This window comes from Pelobates fuscus, chromosome 8, assembly GCF_036172605.1.
Source record: "Pelobates fuscus isolate aPelFus1 chromosome 8, aPelFus1.pri, whole genome shotgun sequence".
In the NCBI taxonomy this organism is placed as follows: Eukaryota; Metazoa; Chordata; class Amphibia; order Anura; family Pelobatidae; genus Pelobates; species Pelobates fuscus.
Window position 1 is genome coordinate 13,646,733 of NC_086324.1, and position 22,860 is coordinate 13,669,592.

A 22,860-nucleotide genomic window follows, 5' to 3' on the forward strand; every position below is an offset into this window, starting at 1 on the left:
CCTTCTGAAGCCATAGTCGCAAGCCCTACATGGAAATATTCTGCTGCCTAATGATTACCAGATGATCCGTAGCCTGCTGCGGAGTTAACCCTCTCCCTTCCAGTAACTCCATTTAAATCTCATCCTAATGTCCTCTGTCTTCACTGTCCGCAGTCAGAGTGCTACCTCCAGAAAGGCTTTGTGCATCTTCGTAACATTTAATCAATACCGCTGAACTTGGGTTGTGACAGTTAGCGAAGACATGCAAAACAAGACAACTTAGATTTTGGAAAAAGACGGAAGTAAAATGGACGGATGTCAATCAGATGTAAAATGCCTTTTCCAACAGTCGGGATGGATGAATGTGACTTGAGTCTTCAAAAAAGGAGGGTACAAGTGGGAGTTACCCAGCCAAAGGAAAAGGACTGTAAAAAAAAGATGGCTGAGCATTATGGGAATGGTTACATATCATATTGTAATACTAGTATAAGGACTTATTCGCTAAACAGTGAATGGGGGTGGAAATTAACCTCAACTGCAAAAACGAAAATAGACAAGCCGAGACTTGGAATTTATCTTTCAAAATCACTTCGTTTGGCCTAAATTCTGAAATTCAGCTTTCAATTCATTTATTGACCTCACACTTGCTTACTCCTTCAAAACATAAAGGGTTAAAAAGGAGGTATCAATAATGCAGGTCAAAGGGCAAAGATTGTGCATTTCCAAATTTCAGCTGCCATGGAAACCGTTTCCTGACGGCTTTTCCAGGCCGTGCCAGAGTTTGAATTGAAATGAGTAATTCAGACTAGTTTATTTTTGTTTAGCAATGAATGGAAGGCAGTGTTAAATACTTAAAGAGACAGTACACTTTCATTTTTAGATCTGCTTCTTACACGTAAGGAAATATCAAATAAGTAGAGATAAGGAAATATCTGTATTTGTGAAAACATGGTGGATTTTGTCTGGTTTTACTCTTACTGGCTGAAGAAGTCTGTCTTTACTATCTGTCCGGTGGGCTGCCATGAGTTTACTCTCGTTGAGGCCCTGTCTGGCCAGTGACCATCATACCTGGGAAGGTTGGGGATCCACCCGAACGCTCCAGTTTTTCCAAAGACCAAACCGTTTAAGGGTCAACACTGCCCTTTTACAGGAGGTGCTGCACAAATCTGGGGGAGGCCAAGACACCCTTTTATTCCTAGGAGCTCTCATCACCCCCTTTCTGTAAACTGAGACCCTATAGATAAACATCTCCTCCCATAATACACATCAGGTGAGGAGACAGGGGGAATCAGTGACAGCCCCACCTAAATATTGGCAGTGAACCCCCACCATTCATTTAATTAGTCTATGTGGTATAGAATATGGGACAATTGTCACCTCAAAACTATTTTAATGTAATAATTCTTCCATCAAGCTTTGAAAAGACAGATTTTTTTTATTAAGTGTATGTAAAAAAGAGAGAAACTCATCCCTATATTTAGTATGTGAGTATGTTTCAGCCATATGCATGCACCTCGGGTCAGCCAGTGTTGGAAATCCGACAGTTAGTCTTTATGGTCTCCCCTGTGTCTGTGCTGAGAGTGAAGCACCAGAGAATAACTCTATGGTTTTCAAACACTGTCTGACCCAAGGTGTATGAACATGGCTGGAGCATCCGATCACATACTAAAGGTAGGGATGAAAAAAAGATAATTTATTTCCTTTAATAATTCATTGCGGCCTATAGTGTGAAATAGCATGAGATTTTCAGGCCTTCGTCTTTCATTTTTACTATTTATTTGTTTGTTGATACCATTTTCTGGTTTATATTTCAGCAATTTCAGTATGACTGAGCTGTGCCCCAATTTGGGGCCCAATTTCTTTGTTTCAAGGGTCGAACTATATCAAATTACACTTCAAATTAATATTGTTGGATATGATTTCCAATTGATTTACTACTTTTGGATAAACATTTAAAATAAGTAAATATTGTGAAGTATATAAAAAAAATTTCAAATGTTTTTTTATTTTTTTTATTTTATATATGATATTATTTTTCCATATTTTAACATGCTGAACAAATTATTTTTAAAGTGTATCCAAATTATCCAACAATACTTATTTGAGACCTAAAAGTGGCCAGGAAGAGAGAAGAGAGTCCTCCTCCGAATTCTTTTCAGCAACCCCCCATGTGACAAATAATAGTATAGCACACGCCTCATACAGTCCTGTGTATGTCAGCTTGAAGCATCCTTTACCAAGTATTTTATCATCAAGTCACTACTCCACTATACTCTGTTGTGGACTACATCCCCCATAATGCTCTTACACCCATAATGCTGGTAAAGCATCATGGGAGGTGTGGTTCAAAACATCTGGAGTGCCGAAGGTTGCCTATGCCTGCATGACAAACTCCATGTCATTGCTCAGTACCACGCATTAATTCATAGCTGGAGCTAATGGGAGTCATGTTCCGGTACAAATATTTGCTAGAAATCAGCCATTCCTTTCTTCTTCCCCATAGATAAACACGGCTTCAGAGATGGCAGAATTCCTGCCCTGTCTCGTAATCTGTCTTTAGAATAAATCTAGATCCAACCTGTGCCCACACCTGGGGAGACGGCCAGGTATCGGAGCTGCTGAGAGATTTGCAAGTAAACAGATAAATCTTAATTTATGACATTCTGCCGCAGGAAGGCTAAGTACGGAGAGTGGGGAGACGCCCTCTGTGTTTAGATCGAAGCAGCAAAGCAATTACCTATTTTCCGGATATATGTGTTCCCTTGTGATCTACAATTCCCATCATCCTCAGTCAGCCCCAACATTTTTCCACGCTTTACAGAGAAGCTGCTATGGAGGAATGGAGTACGTTCACATAAACTAAACTGTGAATACGTGCCAGGAATTCTCGGGGGATTCTATATTTTAGGCCAAAATTATTTGGAAAAATTATTCAAATCAGTCATTCTTTCTGCTCACTATCTTACCTAAAATTTTCAATCCCCTGGTCAGTTTCTCACAATTTATATTTTACTGAATTCTGAAGAGCGCTAGTCACTGAACTGTGAATTAAAATGTGAGGTCAATTAGCTGCGCTGGGAACATGTTTACAATTCAGCTGTTCTGGCCTGAAATTGTCAATTCCCTGTGAGTTCAGGTATAGAGAATAGCACTGAAAGTCTAGTTTCATGGTCCTGACCTTCAATATGGTTTTTAAATGTCTAAATATCACCTCCATTCACCCAAATTGTGAAGGGACAATAACAGCATCAAACCAACTTTAGCTCAATGAAGCAGTTTTGGTGTATAGATCATGCCCCTGCAGTCTCACTGCTCAATTCTCTGCCATTTAGGAGTTAAATCACTATGTTTATAAAGCCCTACCCACACCTCCCTCCCTGCATGTGACTAAACAGCCTTCCCAAACACTTCCTGTAAATGGTCATCTAATGTTTACACTTCCTTTATCATAAATGCAATTTAATTCAGAAATTTCTATCTCTTGCTCTGTTATTAGCGTTCTAGACCCTGCAGGAGGCTCATGTATGTAATTAAAGTTCATTTTACAGAGCAGGAAACTATTAAAGAAAAAAATTAACCCATTTTGTTTTCATGCAGACTGTGCCAGTCACTGCCAGGGGAGGCGTGGCTAAGGCTGCATAAACAGAAACAAAAGTGATTTAATTCCCAAGTGGCAGAGAATTGAGCTGTAAAACTTCAAAGGCTTGACCTATACACCAAAACTGCTTCATTAAACTAAACTTGTTTTGGCGACTATAGTGTCCCTTTAACCCCTTAAGGACCAAGCTTCTGGAATAAAAGGGAATCATGACGTGTCAGACATGTCATGTGTCCTTAAGGGGTTAAAGCAAATTAGCTAATCTGGAGAATTCTCCAGCGATTTATTCCCAGTTTGGTCAATTTAGCCAACAATTTCAATTACTTTGTTAATTATTTATAATCCCCAGTTTAATGGATACATTTCCCCAGCACTGCTTCCGATAAAAAAAGGACTAAAGACATTTTTCCGGGAATGGAACCATTTTAAATAAAACACTTTTTTAGTTTATTGTGTGATTCTGTTTTGTTTTGCTTTTTAACATTCGTAGCAGTAATGGCCAACGCATTTCTCCACCTGCTGCAAGCAATGACTCATAATGATGCTTGAAAAAAAAAAAATCTGTCTTCTAAGCATCTTGGGGAACGTAGTCCGTGGCAGTTTTTAAGAACCTGTGTGAGGCATAGTGCACTGTCCTGTTTTAAAGTGCGTTGGAGAGAGCAGAGCTGGGCATTCTGCTAACCTCCTCTAATTGACCATCTGTCAGTTTACAATCCTTTTTAATCCTGTACCTCGCGTAACACATTTTACAAACAGTAACCTGTTTAAAAGTCCAATCCTCACCGGTACATAACCACATAGGGTGTACATACAGGTGACCATTTTAAACTGAAAATTCTATTTGCAATTTCAAAGTAACAAGTTATATGGGGGGAAAGAGTTGTTAAGTGCAATAAGGAGAATTATCCATTATTAAAGAAAAATAAATGATTGTTGAAATGACTACATTACACTAAAAATTATTATTCATAGTGGATTTCTCAGGTTGTTCTATTTCAGACACACCTACTACAGACAGGTGTATAAAATAATACACACAGCTGTTATTATAATATTGTTATTGATGTCTGCATATTCTGTTCACTGATACAATGGCTAAAGAATGGTTTAATCTCAATGTCTCTCCTCCAATGACAGATCATTCTGCCCCTCCAACATTCGCTTGCTGAAAGGTTTCGAAATGAAAGTCTAGGGCGCTGCTGGCTTAGAGCGAGCAGTCAGCTGACGCTCTCAGACAATCAGTGGACCCCCATTCCCCAAATGGGAAGCCACTGATTGGCAGAATTCTGTGCCCACCAGCCTCCGAGACTTCCCCTAGAAGAATTTCTGAATGAGGATGGATGCAGGGAGAAACTGCACTGCAGACTGGACTTTGGGGATTAAACTGTTAATTAACAGATTAACCTCTAAAGGTAAGGAAGTACCAGGGACCATCTGGGACCATAACAACTTCATTTTGATGAATGTGTTAAGGTTCCCGTAGCATTCCTTGTCCCATGACAACATATAGAATTATTACAGCATATTGTATAAATACGACTCATTGTATCATTATAGTTTATTGTATCATTACAGCTGCAGGCTTTTTAATGTAAACACTGCATTTTCAAAGAAAAGGCAGTGTTTTCATTACTGCCTAGGGACACCTCCATTGACAGTTACTCAGACAGACACTGGAAGTGCTTTCTGGGTCAGTGCTGCACAACGCCTTGCATGGGGACGATGAACGTTCCTCATAGAAATGTATTGAGTGAATGCATCTCTATGAGGAGATGCATGGAAAATCATTAGCTTGGCTGAGATCATCAAGTTTGATGATCTCAGCCAAGGAGGCAGGGTGGGGCCAGCTGCAGTAAGACCTGCACGGCGTTCGAAAAAAGGTAAGTGGAACAGATTTTTAAATTAAGGAGGGGGCTGGTAACCCAAACAGTGCTTTCAAAACTATAGTGTCAGGAATGTATGTTTGTATTGTTCCTTTAAAATGTAATGCCAAATAGCTAGACAGAAATAATCCTTAAATCATCTATGCCTCCAATTCAGCTGATTTAGTCTAAACCTTGAAATTCACTTTTAATATTCTGAGAATATTCCTGGTGCCCTGTGCATCCAAACGAGATTCCTGTTAACCCTCTCAGATCATGTGACATAGTTTGAGAAATAATAAAACAAAACAGTGACTCCACGCATAGTCTCCTTGCACCATAACCACTACAGTGAACTGTAGTGGTTATGGTGCATACGGAGTCTTTTTAACGAGCTGGGGTTTGTAACAGTAACTCTTTCTAGGATTAAGTAAAGGATGCAGAAATACAGGAATAAAACGGGCTGTTAACATTTTTTGGGGGGGAATGGTGACGGGTTCGTGATATAAAATACTCATTTATTAATACACCTCATCCATTGTTCTAAAAGTTATAACTCATTTCTAACAAGCTAAAGTCATTAAATACACAGGACTACCAGACACTACACAAAAGGAAATCACATACTAAAATGAACAAACTACACTTTTTTTATTATTATTTCTTTTTTTATCTGACAAAAGAACAGAATGTTTCAATTCCTTCTCCAGCCACTTTGTGAGTTATGAGTCTCTATTTGCTGGTGTTTCTTATATTTATAACGTGCTGCTTTTGAAATGTAGAATGGAGCCAAGTTTGAGTTTGTGGTGGTGTTTAACGTGGCGTTACGCTGGCTGTATATGTCCAGTAACGCTGTTAAGGAATATCTCTGGCTGCTGACAGCTAATCTGTGCTTCTACTATCTGTCTGCTGACGGGAAGCAATGGCTGCGTTCTACAAATTGCTACAGCTGGCCAACATCCGCTATTATTACAGAGATAGCTTGATACAAATTCTCATCAAAAAGTCTATTTACTTGTTTTTTATTAATTCATATTTTCGATTCTTTGAGCCCCTTCTTATGTTACTATTCTGTTAGTAAACATGGAATTGCCTGATTTAATTAATGATGATTTGCCTTTGTATCCCAAGAACATTTGTGCAGCTTACGATATGGTTTTATCAGTGCTCGTACAAAGCCCTCTTAGCACGCACTGCATAAACAGAAATATTAGGGCCAATTCTTACGTCAGTATATTATACTTACAAAATAGGCTACAAAATCCATGGCTGACCTAAATGGCAGCCATTTTCTACATGTATGGTAACACTGAGGCATGGGCACCCATTTTTTTAAACATGAGGTAAATAAATACCCTTGTTAGCCAGGTCAAGGGGTTCCTTGACTTGGATTCCAAAGCCTCCAGGGGCCACAATGCACAGCAGGGGCCAATATCATGCTTCTGCCCTAACCATAACCCACTCTGCTCTTGCCTTCTCAGAAGAAAAACTGAAATCTGGGATTAAGTGAAAGCAATTTATCCAAACATGAAAAAGTCACGTCTCCACTTAACCAAAAAAGGCTGTACAACGATTTCCTGTACTCCGTGTCGCTCTGTGAAACAGTCACTGAATTCAGTGCCAATTTTGTATAAACGTAATGCAACACTATGGCGCTGTGGCTGCCTGAAAAGGGACTCTGTTTTGAGCTTGTAGTCTTGCCCTCCATCTTTTTATTTTTTTTATTTTTATTTTATGATCTGCAGTTTCCTGCCATTTTCGCCATAACATTGACCAGATGCCAGTAGTGTTAGAAATCAGACACTGGCTGCTTTCTGCGCGGGTTCACAGGACCGCGCAAGTCATGTTTCAGTAGCAGCCATCAAGGAATGCATGAGAGGTACGACTGCAGAGTGATGTAAGGATAATTAACCCCTCTGTTCTGGGAAGCCGTGAGAAAGAGTACAAAGAGGTTCGCTGTGAGACATTCTAACAGGATTCTAAACAATCTTCTCACTTAAAACAAACATTTCCCTTTAATAGATTTACTTAACGCTTTCATGGACAATAGAGGAGAAATGCCCACAAAGACGTACTGATCACACCATTAACGAACCATTCAATGACAAATCTGGCTTCACAGAAATAAAACATTCTTTACTTTGTTTTATTTATTTTAATGCTATATTTAATTATAAACAGTGGGAAAAAATGTTTGTCCAAAGAAATAACAAAATGACTGTCATACTTTGTAAAGATATTCTACAGACAGATATTGGACAAAGCTGATCTCATTCTCTATTATAGGTACACTAGCAATATCCCAAAATATCCCATCAACTATATAGTCCTGTAACCTGGTTATCAGCTGGGAGATAACCTTGGGAGGCCGTGTACCTATCAGTTAAGTTAAAGTTTTTTCTTAAGTTTTTTGTGTTTCATCACTTTTTGCACGTGTGTCCGTGTTGTTTGTTATTAGATATTGGACAAAGCTGATCTCATTCCTTCATTTTCAAAACATGGAAGCTACTGGTCTATTAGTATCAACAAATGAAAGTTACTCTAAAATGAATTCACTTTATTTCTGTGCATTTGTACGGGTAACGAAAACAAGAAACTAATGAGGACTCAGCAGTCATTTCTTTATTTGTATAGGTAGGTACCCAGCCGTGAAACAGGAAGCTGTACCTACACAAAAATGTGAAACCGTGATACAACTATTATTAGTATATCTAACAATTCTTCCATCTTGTGATATCATTGATAATATGGGAAAGACTGCTGTACTGAGTAACAGTCTTACTTTCTAACAATGTGTATTCGTCTATCCCAACACTGTAGGGAATCAATTAAGGAATTTCTGAATTTAGGCTGAGATATCCATTTGGAAAATGAACTCTGTCTAAGATATTGTAACCTAAAATGTTCAATCACCTTGCCAATTCTCAACACCTCCCAGTTTAGTGTATAGACGGCTGTCTGGCCCCACAGGATAGGTAACTGCGGACAGACTGAATTGGGCCAACAGTCCCTCACTGAATATAAACTCTTATCAAGGCTAAAAACAGGCTTTCCTCATCGCATACTTTCCTTATCCATTCATTATTGTCTTTCATGTAGTTTCTTCACTGCATCCTTTGTAAGAGCAATGTGTGATGTGTCAATGCTGTATAAATAAAACACAAAATAGGAACAGGACCACTTGACATGTAGATTGTCTTCTCTCGTCCCTTTTGAATTGCTATCAGTCTGCCACCTCCCTGTAGCCATGCCCGACACAATATTCCTTTTGTCATTCTCAGTGAAGTGAAATTCCGTCACTTTCCCCCCCCATTCAAGTCCTCTTCCTGCTGTGCTATATTGTCACTAGGCTGATAAACAGATTTAAACTATCCCTCTTCTATTCCCTACGACAATTTTAATAGCAAATATTTGCATTGCACATTTTCCAAGCGTTATGGCTAAACTTAACTTAAACTACGTACAGAGAATTTAAGAAGAATTGTATTCCTGTTACTGTAGTCTTTATTTACTTATAAGAACCATATCAGAGCTGTTGATTGTGACTCGCAGGGGCCATAACCCAGCTGGAGTTTTCAAATTCCTCTAATTGACATGTTAATGAACAATTAACACTGTATCTCACAAAGCAATAAGCTCGCCTCCTAGCATGCTGGAATGTTTGAACTAGAGTGTAAGCTCTTGGGAACAGCTCTTTCACCGACTAGTGTTTGTTTCTGTTATTGCGGTTTTCCCATAATGCCACACTGTATGGTGCTTTTCTATTGCATATGTACATATCAAAATACCTTTTCAGCAAAGTGGTTTGGTACAAAGGGGCTCCTAATATTATCTAGTTTTGAATTCTCTTTAGTAACAAATAAAAAAAAGCAAGATATTTACGGTTAGTTGGCAATAAGAAAGAAGGTTTATTAGGTGCGGCGCAGACCCATACTGCTGCTGAATTTTGGAAAATCGTTTTAAGATGTGTCCCATTCACTATCAGCAAGTATATATCAAATATTTTATGGGGGTCTCCGAGTCCTGGACCTGTTTGGGGCTAATTTACTTATAGGACCCAGGAGACTCAGCATTATTTAAATATTACGCTTCACTCCACAGCCCATGGGGTGGATAAAGAGACAAGGCCTTTTACCGGGCCTCTCCTATTTATTTTGGGTCCCAGAGATGCCACTTTTTTATGGATTTATTTATTATTAGGGAGTAATAATAGGACATGATATTTATATCTATTAAATGATGATCAGAATGAATAACGAATTTTACTTTTGCTATTAGTGCCTCCGGGGTGACCAGCACATTGCGCTGCTCTTCGCTGTGTCAGTGAAAGGTTTAAATTTGCTGGCTGAGCTCACCCAGTGAAAACATACACCAGGTCTCGCTATGTGTAGGATTTTTGCCAGTAAAAGGTGTTTTTAGAGGATATAAAACTGCAATGGCTCTTAGTGAATAGCAAACTGCATTGTGGTTTCTATAGTATCCTACGGAGTGCTTGCGCTCCGGATTCATTTACTAATAAGGGTTGCAGCAAAGTTATTCCGGTTAGTAAATAGCAATTTTGCCATCCTTGTTCTGCAACTCCAAAACAAATCCAATCAGGCTGTAAATTGTAAAACATAGGCCAATGTAGCGGCATTAGATAGTGTTTCCATTTCTGCTATTCACATCTAACCTCAAGTGGCCACTTCCTAAAAATACAATACCGTCCAAATTTAGAGCAGGCTGCTTTAACCCTTGTAACAGACTCAGAATGGCCCAAACAGCCAGGGTGTTTTAACAGTCACATGCAGAGAACGACATACAACGTTTCCAAAATGAAGACATCATTTGAAACAGTTACACTTTCTCCATTTCTATTCCTATATGACTATTATGTATTGGATTTTTCTAAATATAATTTTCAATTCTGAATTCACTGTTTAGTAAACACTGTTTGTTTGTTTGTTGCAATCTGTGAATATTTGGACGTTGGGATAGCCAATGAGAATTGGAGACTGTTCCAATCTAGGAATGCGCATACTTAGAGAGGGCACATGGATTTGCAGTTGCCATGCCGACCATGGCTTCAAGTCACTTCTTCATTTCAATGGGCAGAACATGAAAAGTGATGCCCTGCAGTATGTATACTGTATGTGCTGTAGAATTCAGAGTTTAAGTAGCAGCCTAACTTCCTTCCTGCAGCATTTTCATTTGACATACTGCAAGTCCCAAATATTCACACGCTGCCTGCCCATAGGAATAGTTGCTACCACCATCTGACAAATCTATAAATCTCTCATCAGAGATCACACATACCAGAGACAATAACGTGTTGAGTGCCAAAGGGATAAGCAGAGAAATGTGTGTTTCCTTCAGGCACACAAAGACCTGAACAATAGTGAAAAGGAATTTTAAAATGTTGGACAATATATCAAATTTGGAAAAAATGCCCAAATTCAACTTGGATATTTTGATCTATCTATAATTTGCAATTCAAAGTTCAGTTAACCCTTCATTAGGGCTATGGAGAAATCGCCTACTGGAAACTCTGCGGTTGAGATAGCTAAACTGGAAATATTGTCCCAAATTCTCAATCTCCACAATGCCCGATTAAGTGGATAACCCCAATGTGACGTGATAACAATATTGTGCGTAAGATAATGACTGAATAGTAAATGCAAGCAATGGATTAAAGGACACATCACACACACTCAAAGCTCTCTTTCACTTACACAGTGCAGAACCCAAAAACATTGCTTTTAATGTTTAAGTGATTACAACTTTTGGTGAGTGGTGCCAAAAAGTGGACTTCCCATTGTTGGGGAACTACAAATCCCATGATGCTCTGTCCGCCTTTGCGTGTGGTGACCACTGTTTGGGCACCCCTTTTTTATAACTTAATAATGTGTGAGAGGGGGTGAGAATTTGGCCTTACCTTGCCTTCACATTTCCGGTGGCACGATAATCGGCAGACTGCACGGGAAGAGAAAATGGGAAATCGATGATCAAAATCCTCGCATGAAATCAAGTTCCACATTGAGAGAAAAACAGACAGGAATCCTAATACAGCATCTTACAGCAATCAGATCACACACACAACCCCCGCCCCACCACCTGGGGCACGGATCACTAGCCATTGGCCAATACTAGCCCCTTGCTCCCAGGTATTAACCAGTAGGAGGTGAGACTCACCCTGGCTGGCTGCAGGCAGGGCTCCTATCACTGTCTGCCTGGGGGCCTCACATTCTAAACTCCTTTCTTTTTTAACGTGGACTTAAATGCTTAAAACCAAAAACAAATAAGATTTCTTATCCCTCCTCACACTCCCTGGCATCAGGTTTCAGAGGATTTAGTGAACAGTCACCACTACAGCTTACACTTTGTGCATACAATGAACTGTTCCCACGTATATGGCTATCTCTGTCTTATAATTCACATGTATATGGCTATCTCTGTCTTATACTTCACATGTATATGGCTATCTCTGTTTTATAATTCACACGTATATAGCTATCTCTGTCTTATAATTCACACGTATATAGCTATCTCTGTCTTATAATTCACACGTATATAGCTATCTCTGTCTTATAATTCACACGTATATAGCTATCTCTGTCTTATAATTCACACGTATATGGCTGTCTCTGTCTTATAATTCACACGTATATAGCTATCTCGTTCTTATAATTCACACGTATATGGCTCTTTTTTATTATTCACATGTATATGGCTATCTCTGTCTTATAATTCACACATATATAGCTATCTCTGTCTTATAATTCAAGCATATATAGCTATCTCTGTCTTATAATTTACAAGTATATGGCTATCTCTGTCCTATAATTCACACATATATGGCTATCTCTGTCCTATAATTCACACATATATGGCTATCTCTGTCCTATAATTCACACATATATGGCTCTCTCTGTCTTATAATTCACACATATATAATTCACATGTATATGGCTCTTTGCTATAATTGACACATATATAGCATTAGCTATCTCTGTCTTATAATTCAAACATATATAGCGATCTCTGTTTTATAATTCACACGTACATAGCTATCATTATTTTATAATTCACACATATATAGCGATCTCGGTCTTATAAATCACACGTATATGGCTATAGTTTTTAAAAGTAATTAGGTAAAGGTTGGTCTATCATTGTTATGCTGTTTCTTTTATCATGTAGATTGTAAAACAGTTCAAGCATCACGTGAAGATTGTTTTCCTTTAGATTATCATCAAGAAAACGTGTCCAATCTTCATTTCACTGTTTTGCTGTAAACAATGTACCCCATGTGTCTACTTAAAATGTCCCCTGGAGATACAGTGAAATTCCCTCAGGGTTAATCACAGCGAATTTCACATTTTATGGGCAAATTGGAAAATTTCTACAAGTCAGCTATTTCTTCAGTTAACTGAATTTTAGTTAAACCGTGTATTTGCAACCATCCATTGGTTCTTTGTCTTAATTAATTCATTTCCCTGCGTGATCGACATCAAAACCAACCCTAGCCACTAGAGCAAGGTTCCAACTTACCACACCTTGGCGCTCTCTTATGTCGCTTACTGTCCACTTCTCCAAGGTTCGATATGACAAACAAACAGTATACAGGACTTGGCGCTGTCCCTTTAACAGGTTTCCATGCTGGTAGCACGTTTTCAGTCTTCTTTGAGTTCAATGACAAACTCCTATCAATCTTGGCGAGCCAGCTTAGTTTGAATAGCAATTGGATGCTTGGAACATAGTGTCACACTATATTCAGTCCACCCAGTTTGGAGAACCAGAGAGTACAGTGTAAATAAAGGGGACTTTTAAAAAAATCCCCCTGTATTCTCTGTGAATCCTGTGAGAGCATGAATCCGTGGTGTTCATGTTCTGCGGTGAACACATATGTAAGCAAAGCTGGCTGAGCCTTTGCACATACAATCCAGGCATTGTCCCGATCTATGTTCCCGCACCTGGCATAACGTGGGGAGATTTAGCACAGGAAATAACACGTTTAGGTTAGGCAGAGCCTCGCCATTTTCATGACAGGCCAGTCATACAAGCAAACAGCCCTTTCACACACTTGAGCGGAGTGGACGCCAGTAATTTCAGGGGCGCCCCAGACATCAGGTTCCTGCAATTTGAGAACAGGTTTAAATAACATCCACCAAGCCGGCTATTCTGGCTTTTGGAATTGGCTAATAAAATGGACTAAAATGAAATGGCAATCAAGCAGTAACGTGTGTTGTTATTAAATCACAGAAAGAGTAGTGAGTGCTGGGAAAAGCCTTCCAGTGGACGTGGTAAAGGTTCACACACTTGAGAATGTTTCAAATGTGCGTGAGGAGTTCTTAAAAAATGGAAAATGTGTTATTTAATAAATGACGGATGCCGTGATTCCTGGCTTTCTTTGTCTCGGTTGTAGAAAATACTTTAAAAGTAAAACCTATATACTGAGATATACTGAGGGGGGTTGATGATGCATTTGCAAGCCTGTTGTACAAAGTAAAACAATTATACATATTTATGTATTGGCCATTTCGCTTATTACATGGTGTGCGGGGCAAATTGCTAGCAAAGGTGTAGATACAAAGTATTAAACAGGGACGGCTAACCTCAGTCCCCAGCTGAACATCAGGGGAAAATGTAATTCTCAACAATTAGGGTTTAACCCCTTAAGGACACATGACATGTGTGACATGTCATGATTCCCTTTTATTCCAGAGGTTTGGTCCTTAAGGGGTTAAAGCCATCACTGATCTAAATTCAATGCGCTCTTTCGCCTGTTCCTCGTTTCCCCTAGACTGTCAGCTCGCAGTCCTTTCCAACGAATGTATCAGTGTGTCCATATCTGTTACATTCTGTTCAGATTACGTTTTGAGTATAGAATCCTCAGATTAGTAGAGATTAATACTCTGTCATTCGAAGCCTGGGTGGTCCATGGCACAAGGATAGACACAGAGAATCCTGAATATCCAGGGCTTGAAACCTAATATAACAAAACTAGGGGCTGCTGCTGGTATACTCTGTAATGGGAGGACAAACATTAATTAATGGTGACACGCCTGTCATTTGCAGTAACATGAAGGGAAGGAAGAGCTTGTCAAGAGGTCTAAGGTCAGACATATCGCTTGGATGGATAACGCAATCTCTGGCTTTACAGCTAACGTGCTCTACAACTCCTATCAGTCATAGCTAACCAGAAAAACGCACATATCTGTTGGTGTGGAGAAGCAACAACACCCAATCCGAAATCTGCAACCAATGGAAGACGGGCTATGAAATAGGGGGGGGGGCATTATGTGCGTGAATAGTTAGGGGAGCACAGAACAGAAAGAGCCAGCGACACCCCAATGTTATTTCGGTCCCTGAGGAAGAGCAACACATTGCAAAGAATTCACGCTTAAGGAATGACTACCTGATCTGTGTTAAACCACATTACTGCTCACTGCGTGTGGAAATGGGGGTTCACTGAGCAGACCCTGTTACTCAAAGCCATCGTACAATGCTGCATTATACCCCCCAACATAATTGCTAATAATCTGCCCAAACCAATTTAAGGAAATGTTGCTGTTTATAAATAGTCGAATCTATACTTTGTACTGTAGTTTTTGGCCCGTAGCTGAATTTCAGCTAAATCTGATTTTCTGTAAATAACCAAGTTCATTTCTTTTTCCTGCAATTTAGTGATTTATTTCCAATCATGGAGCTCGGTAACTACATATTAAATACATTTTTTAATTTCTAGGAAACGCAAGACTCCGTGACCCCGTATAGATGGCTCCATGGCTTAAATCCTCGAAAGGCAGGAAAGGGTGGGTGATAAGGACTTAGTTCTTTCTCCGGACATGTGAGATATGTAGTTACATCAATGTCTTGCCCAGGCTCGGTGCTGGCCACTCAACTGCAGGAACTGCTTCACATACAGAGCAGAACTGTACGAGCGTCGCAGGGATAATTGAAAACTGTAATTGGATCACGGCATTCCACGTAATCAGAGGAAATGGAGGCTAAAATAAGAAAGAGGTGAAAAACGACATGTTAACCCTTCGTGGACCAGACATAACATAGAGCCAAACACCAGGTATTCTGTGACATGCCCACAATCGCTCAGGCAAAGGCTGAAAACAGAAAGTGGGATAATGAAAGTAAATCAATCAAATAGTAAAGTTCACAATTCTGAAAAATGCTCCTGAATGAAGTTTTATGTTTTGCCCAAGATGATTCAGTAATGTTCGAGAATACCAAGTGAAAGAAGTAAATAATTACTGATATATACACTGATCAGCCGCAAGATTAATCCACCTGCCAAATACCGTGTAGGTCCCCCTCTCGTGCTGCCAAACCAGCTCTCATGCGTCGAAGCATGGACTACACAAGACCTCTAAACGAAATACACAGTCTCTGTTCGCTCAGAAATGCTCTGTTTGGCCCTCATCCTTTCGGCCGCCATATTACCATCTTTGGCTCCTTCTTCTGGGTCCTGGCCTGGCGTGTGATGGAATGCCGGGCCCTACAAAATGTCAGCAAGACAATAAGAGCCATCTGTAAGAACTCGATGGGCAAGTGGAAAAGACTTCTAGAAAGTAATTCCATGACAATAACACAAGTGAACATCAATGTGGCATATACTAATGTGATGCACTATCCCCAATGCTGTTCTGCATAGGCCTCAACCCATCTCAAGCCAGATCATGAAGAGTGGATACGGATACAGGTTCAGGAGTGAAGCAACCATCAGCCGCCTACTCTACATGGACGACATCAAGCTGAATGCCAAGAGCGAGCAGGACATTGACTCACTGATCCCCCTAACTAGGAGATACAGCCAGGACATTGGAATGGCATTCAAACTAGATAAGTGTCGACGGATGATAGCAAAAAGAGGGAAGGTGATCACAACAGAAGGAGTTCAAGTACCAGAAAGTGAAATAGGAGATGCAGAGAACAGCTACGAGTACCTGGGGATACCATGAGGAAGAGGAAGGAGCATTGCAACATACAAGTACCTCCATGGAGTCAGACGGTTCAATAAGATCCAAGCTATCAACACCAGTCATCAGGTACCAACGAAGACTGTGGTGGATGTGGCAATGTCCAGTGACCATAATATCAGGAAGAAGGAACATGAGAAGATGGACAAATACCAAGGACTGAAAGAAGAGCTAGACAGGATGTGGAAAGTGAAGGCAGTAGTAGTCCCTGTTGTGATAGGAGTATTCTTTGACTTTTTCACCCTCCTCTCATTCATTCTGATATTTACATTTGTTTCTGGTATGTATTATTTGGGGGACATTCTTATACAGGTATCCATTATTCTTTGTATCTGTATTGGTGCTATTTATTCTGCATATCCAGGATTGATTATGCTGATGTTCTGATTTGGATGTAGGTTTCATATTGATTGTATATGTATGGTGGTATGTATGATATTGATATTGTGTGATACCTGGGATTTTTGTACCTCTATAATAAAGTGCGTTTTATTTTAGTCGGCTGTACTCCTCATTCATTATTATAGTACATTACATTACGCAGCCATAACTCCTAGCTGAAAGATTTGTATCACTGAATATCAACCATAAATAAATGAAATCCAGAATCGTTCTACAGAGCACTTAAGCTTTCCGTAACGCGGTACAATTAATCCTGGGTCTGCACTACACCAAATGCTTGCAATGCTCATTACGTTCATATATCAGAGGGCCATTAACTGCTTCTTACCCCTCCAGCTCAGCGACATGCTATTCACTAAGGTGAGAAATGCCTGAAATGGAAAGTGGATTAAAATGTAAGGCCAATTCAGCCAGTCTCAAAACAGAACTGGCTGGGAGATTTTTTTCTGATTTCGCAGTTTTGGTCTTAAATGAACACTATAGCATTGGGAACACAAACATTTATTCCTACTGCTATAGTGTTTTACTCCGTGTTTGAATTATTGTCCCCCCCGTGATGGTTAAAAGTTAAGACGTATTAACCTTATGTCCTGCGGCGTGCTTGACAACTATGGTCTCTCTACCGCCTCGTAATCAATATTGAGGATCTCAGCAAATCCAATGCTTTGCATTGAGAGGGTATTGCACATATGCAGGAAATCGCCGTGCTGCACCAATTAACATCGCCTCATGGAGATGCATTGAATCAGTATTTCCCTGTGTGGAGCATTCAGGGTCTTCATGTAGGGTGTGGAGAAGCTAAAAATAAGTTCTGCAAAGATTGCAGGACCTGATCCAGGAAATCCCCCTAGTGGCTGTCCGAGCGACAGCCACTAGAAGTGGACTTAGACAGCAATGTAAACGCTACCTTTTCTGAGAAAAGCCAGTGTTTACACTGCTGGCTCTGCAGGGGCAGACTATACTACACTTTTAAGTTGTAGTGGTTCTGGTGACCATAGTGTCCCTTTAGATTTGAAATTCACTTTAAATTCTCGGCAAGTCTCAATTTAGTAAATTACCCTCTGTTTGTCACATATAAATTACCTAAAGTTCCTATGAGTAAATCCAGATAGTGAAAATGTTACCACAAATATATGGCTGTGCTTCTGATCCATATTTTCCCATCTTTGTGGAACGTTGTTCACTTGCACCAATGTGAGCTGTGGGTACCTTATAGGAGCAAACTGGAAGGATAAGCATGAGACTATGTGTGTCTATGACTCCAAACTATTGTTACTGGTCCCTTGGAGTTACCCCTCTGTCATTACCCCTTCTCTAATAGTGCCCATAAGCAGTGCCACAATGTCTCCTAAATATATGGCTGTGGTAGGTGCCCTGTATTCCTTCCCTATTAAAAAAATCCTTTAATAATTTATATTATGTGCCAAACTCTAATTGGTCAAATCATGCATTATGTCTGCAAACTGCAATATAAATTCTACGGAAATCAGCTGTCACTAGCAGTTTACAGCGAGACTCAGCAAGCACGAGCCAATCAGAGTTCCCTGGAAACCTTGACTCGAACAATTACCCTTTTTTTCTTCCTAATTAACTACACAAGTCATTTCATTATTTCCTTCCTGGAAATTGTTTAGATTGAGGTGGCGAGGGGGGGAAGGGGTCAAGAAGTACATTTTTGTCTCACAATAGGAACTTAAAACTCTGATCAAAATCCTACAACTCAGCGCAATGATTACATGATCACATAAAAAAAAAAAAAAAAGCTAAGTAAAAAAAAGATTGGAACCCAAAGTGTTAATGATATATAACCACCCATAGGTACCAGAAAGGGCGACCATGTATTACTTTTACCCCTCTGGTACGGAAAGGCTTGATCCATCCTCCGGTGAGCTCTTATTAATTAACACTTGATGCTGAGCGCAGATCCATTGTTGCATTTCCTCCGCGCGCCCTGGGTGGAGTAACTGTTACATTTCCTCCCGTCAAGAGCAAGCTGTGCGCACTGTGCAGTCTGGTGGCTATGTGGTCATCCTTAGTTAAAGAAAGGGCAGGGACTGTCCTTGGCTATATTGCAAAGGAGCATTAACTGTTTGGTGGCCATAGGCAGCCGCCTAGAGCCCAGGTGTTGGACATAAATTGGTCCCGTTAACTATCCCTATGTAAAGAATGATCTTAATCCTTCTCTGCTACAGAGAGAACGAGAAAGAATCAATGGCTGTTAAGAGTAATGCATGAAGCCTTTTATGGAAGTTTGAATGTCAGTAGCATAAATGCACATACAATGAAAAGCAGCAGCCTTCTATAGAAAAATGTATTCTGCATTGAGTCCTGCACCAGTCAGCATATAATACAGTATAATAAATCAAATGTGTATGTAAACAAAGAGGCAGCCTGTGAATGATGGAAACAGAGGGAGGCAGTACATGGTTCATAATGTCATGTAATTAAAGGGTAAAAATGTGTTTTAGTTTTTTCCTTGAGCATTAGAAAAAGAAATATTTTAACCATTTTCATAGGAAATTATAGGAAACGTGTTTATGGTGTCTGTGCATCCGTATGTGTGTTTCTGTGTGTCCGTGCATCTGCCTGTGTGTCAGTGTGTATATCTGTGTTTCTGCATGTGTGTCAGTGTGTGTTTCTGTATGTGCATGTGTGTCAGTGTGTATATATGTGTGTCTGTGTATCTGCATGTGTGTCAGTGTATGATTCTGTGTATGGGCATGTGTCTCAGTGTGTGTTTCTGAGTGTGCAGGTGTGTGATTCTGTGTGTGTGCATTAGTGTCAGTGTATATATCTGTGTGTCTGTGCATCTGCATGTGTGTCTGTATTTTTATCTGTGTGTCTGTGTATCTGAATATGTGTCAGTGTTTATATCTGTGTATCTGTACGTGCCAGTGCCAGTATTTATATATCTATGTGTCTGTGTAAGGGTTTCTATCTGTGTGTATGTATATATGCATGTGTGTCCATGTGTCTGCCAACGTTTCTATCTGTGTCTGTGTATCTGCATGTTTGTCAGTGTGTGTATCAGCGTATCTCCATCAGTGCCAGTCTGTGTGCCTGTGTATCTGCATGTTTGTCAGTGTGTGTGGCAGTGCCAATGTATATCTCAGCATTAAAACATAAACACTACACACATATACACCCCTGCATTCAAAACACAACACTACATTAAAACACACCCCTACATTCACATATTTCATACAAAAGCATGCTTACATAAAAATAAAAATAAAAACACTGCTCATTGCAAACGGTAGATGCCCAGCTGGCAAAGCATTGTATTTAACATTGTACGACATATGGAAATCTACCTTTTGATCTCCCTTGCGATAGCTGGGTCCATACTAATTTTTGCACCAGGACCCTCTCCACGCCACAGAATATAACAATACGATTATAACGGGATGGCTGTTTGTTGTTTAGTGAAAAAATTGATCAGAAGCACTACAAACGCCCTCTTTTAACCCCTTAAGGACACATGACATGTGTGACATGTCATGATTCCCTTTTATTCCAGAAGTTTGGCCCTTAAGGGGTTAAAAAGTTAATACGTATTTTTTCTGTTTTAAGGTCTTGGCCGTGCTGTGTGGGAAGCAGTTTAATCTTTTAACCATCGCAGTAATTATTCTGATAGTGGGTTAAATGCCGAGGCCACTTTTTGGCCAGAGAAGGACAAGCGTTATCATGCCCGTCAGGTGCACCACTGCTGCGCAATCACTTTCCGATTTTTCATTGTGGAGGAAAAGTCCATTTAGGTTGTGACAATGCGAGCTTCCTCCCTGCACTGCTGGGATTCAGAGGCCGGAAACAGTTCCAGGAGAGGAAAGGAACAAATCTGGGCAAGCTGAATATTATGCCTCGGCAGGGAAATGATTTAAAGGGAAAGTGACATGGTGGTGCAAACGCGGTTTACATCCAGCACTATTCGAGAGACAGTCACCTCTGGTGTAGAGGCAAAATGGAGCAATGTATTTCAGTCTGAGCTATATCCAGCTTTAACCCTTTAAATGCACACATTTCTCAAATGGGGCAAATGAGACTAGCTACCCACCATGTTCAGGGGTAAAACAACGTTTGACATTCCTTCAGGTGTTGGACACCAAATTCCACTATCTCCCTTTTGCTCAGAGTGATGGGAGCTAAATGAAAGCAGGTTCATATAAAGGAAGCAATGACAGAATGGAAAATTAGAGTTTGGCGCAATCATATTGGAGTTATGTGATGTCGTTGACTGACACAACCATTCTCAGCCAGGCATTTAACAGGCTGAGAAAAATAGTAGTTGATATACAGAGTACTTGGACTGCCCTTGCTTTCACAAAGCTTTACTAAGCATTATGGCCGTTAGGGAGTGATTCTTGGCATTTATTCGAAGGCATTCTGCACTCCAGATACTGTGAAAGGTAAATACCATCATTCTCAGGCAGAGCTCAAACTAAGGTGAATTAAGGGTAAAAGGCCTCCCTGAGAATGATGGGAGTTTCCATGGTGCCTTATTACCAGAGCAATGTTATGGAGACGAGTTCTGTAAAAATATCCCTCAATGAACCGTAAATAAAGAGCAATGTTTGTTGTTGTGTGACTTTTCCAGAGATGTTTGTTTTCAGTGGAGCACGCTGCCCGCCCGGTACCCTGGCTTCTCTCTGGAAACATGATCTGCCCGTGTTATGAGTTTGGCTGTTTGCTGTTCCTGCCACCGTGCCCGCTGGCCACAGTCCTCCATGGGAGACAGCTGGGGATTAGTGCATTATGTTAGGATGTTATCCAGAGCTCACACTGCGGCTGATTCTGGGAGTCCGATTGAAGGGCATTTAATATTACCGGCTGCCTCTGCAATGCAGTTCGGTTTTTCCTGTTTTACCCACTTTACACTAGCGAGGGCATCTCGGATCCCGTGATCCAGGCCCCATCAGTTTCCAGTCCCATGGTGGATACAAGGTGTTTTAATCAGCTAGTTAGATTATTAATACATTGTGACTAAAAGCCATCACTGAGATCAGAATGTAAAATCTGAGTTACAGCTCTCCCAATCTGAATTAGAATGGCCAGAGAGCAACGTGTGATTGTAGGTGGGGTCATTCCAGGACATTTTTTGTGATTTCTTGACCTACTGATAGTCATCTATATAACTGAAAATGTAAGTTCGATCAAATATTCTTTTATTCACAGACTGATTTCTACACTCCTGTATTGTTGATTAGAGGACACTCCAGGCACAATAATACCTTTACTTGCAGCCTTGTTAGTTTGGGGTTCTGGGTATCCCATAATTAAGAATTATTAATCCACCCGCTGTGCATGAGATACAATGTGAACTGTGCCTGCTGTCTAGTATAGAACTTCACAACTATTGGAAGACAGATGTGAGCAGCTGCATTTGGACTCTACTTCCCATAGTCCCCTGCAAACGGTTGGATGGGAGGTGTGATCTAGCAGCAGCTGCCAGTCTAAGTTGGAAAATCATTGCACCAGAGCATGACAAATAAACATATTAATACAGTTTGTGCTGTTACATATAAAGAGCAATTCTGGTCCAAGGTTCTATAACTAAAGCAATCACCATGGAAACCAATGGAATATTCCTGCTTATTAATACACATTTAGAATTTTACCCCATAATGGGATCAATAGGATCTAAATGTGACTCAGTCAACCATCCTGGCTTTTTATTTTGCTGCTAAATGCAAGAAAATTATCAAACTTTTCTATTATCAATTATTCTTATAACTCATTAAGTTTCAAAACAGCCTGCAAACACGTCAGTGTTAGCTCACTATCGTTCACTGGCCCTATTTCGAGTGTATATCTCGTGAATGACAAGGAACTACTCACACTGCTAACAATTACCAGCTGATCTATGTCTGCCAAATATTGGAACAGACTTTCTAAAAGCCCCCCTGAAGCAACAAATTCATTTCGAACTGGAGAGAAAGAAACTCTTGGGGTATGGTGCATTATTAAACTTTAAATTATAAAACATATTAATGTCATTAGAAAATCATTACATTTTATAAAACAAAAAATCTTGTCAGAAAGCCATTAC

General features: G+C 40.0%; 1 protein-coding gene across 5 annotated transcripts in view; it reads right to left on the reverse strand.

Moving 5' to 3' along the window:
* TNS1 (tensin 1) overlaps positions 1 to 22,860 on the reverse strand; it is a 401,409-nt gene that overhangs the window by 212,193 nt on the left and 166,356 nt on the right. For all 5 annotated transcript variants that reach the window (XM_063429252.1, XM_063429256.1, XM_063429255.1 and 2 more), the window contains exon 3: positions 11,354 to 11,391. In XM_063429252.1, coding sequence (XP_063285322.1) covers positions 11,354 to 11,391 — 38 coding nt within the window. The remainder of the gene's footprint in view (positions 1 to 11,353; positions 11,392 to 22,860) is intronic.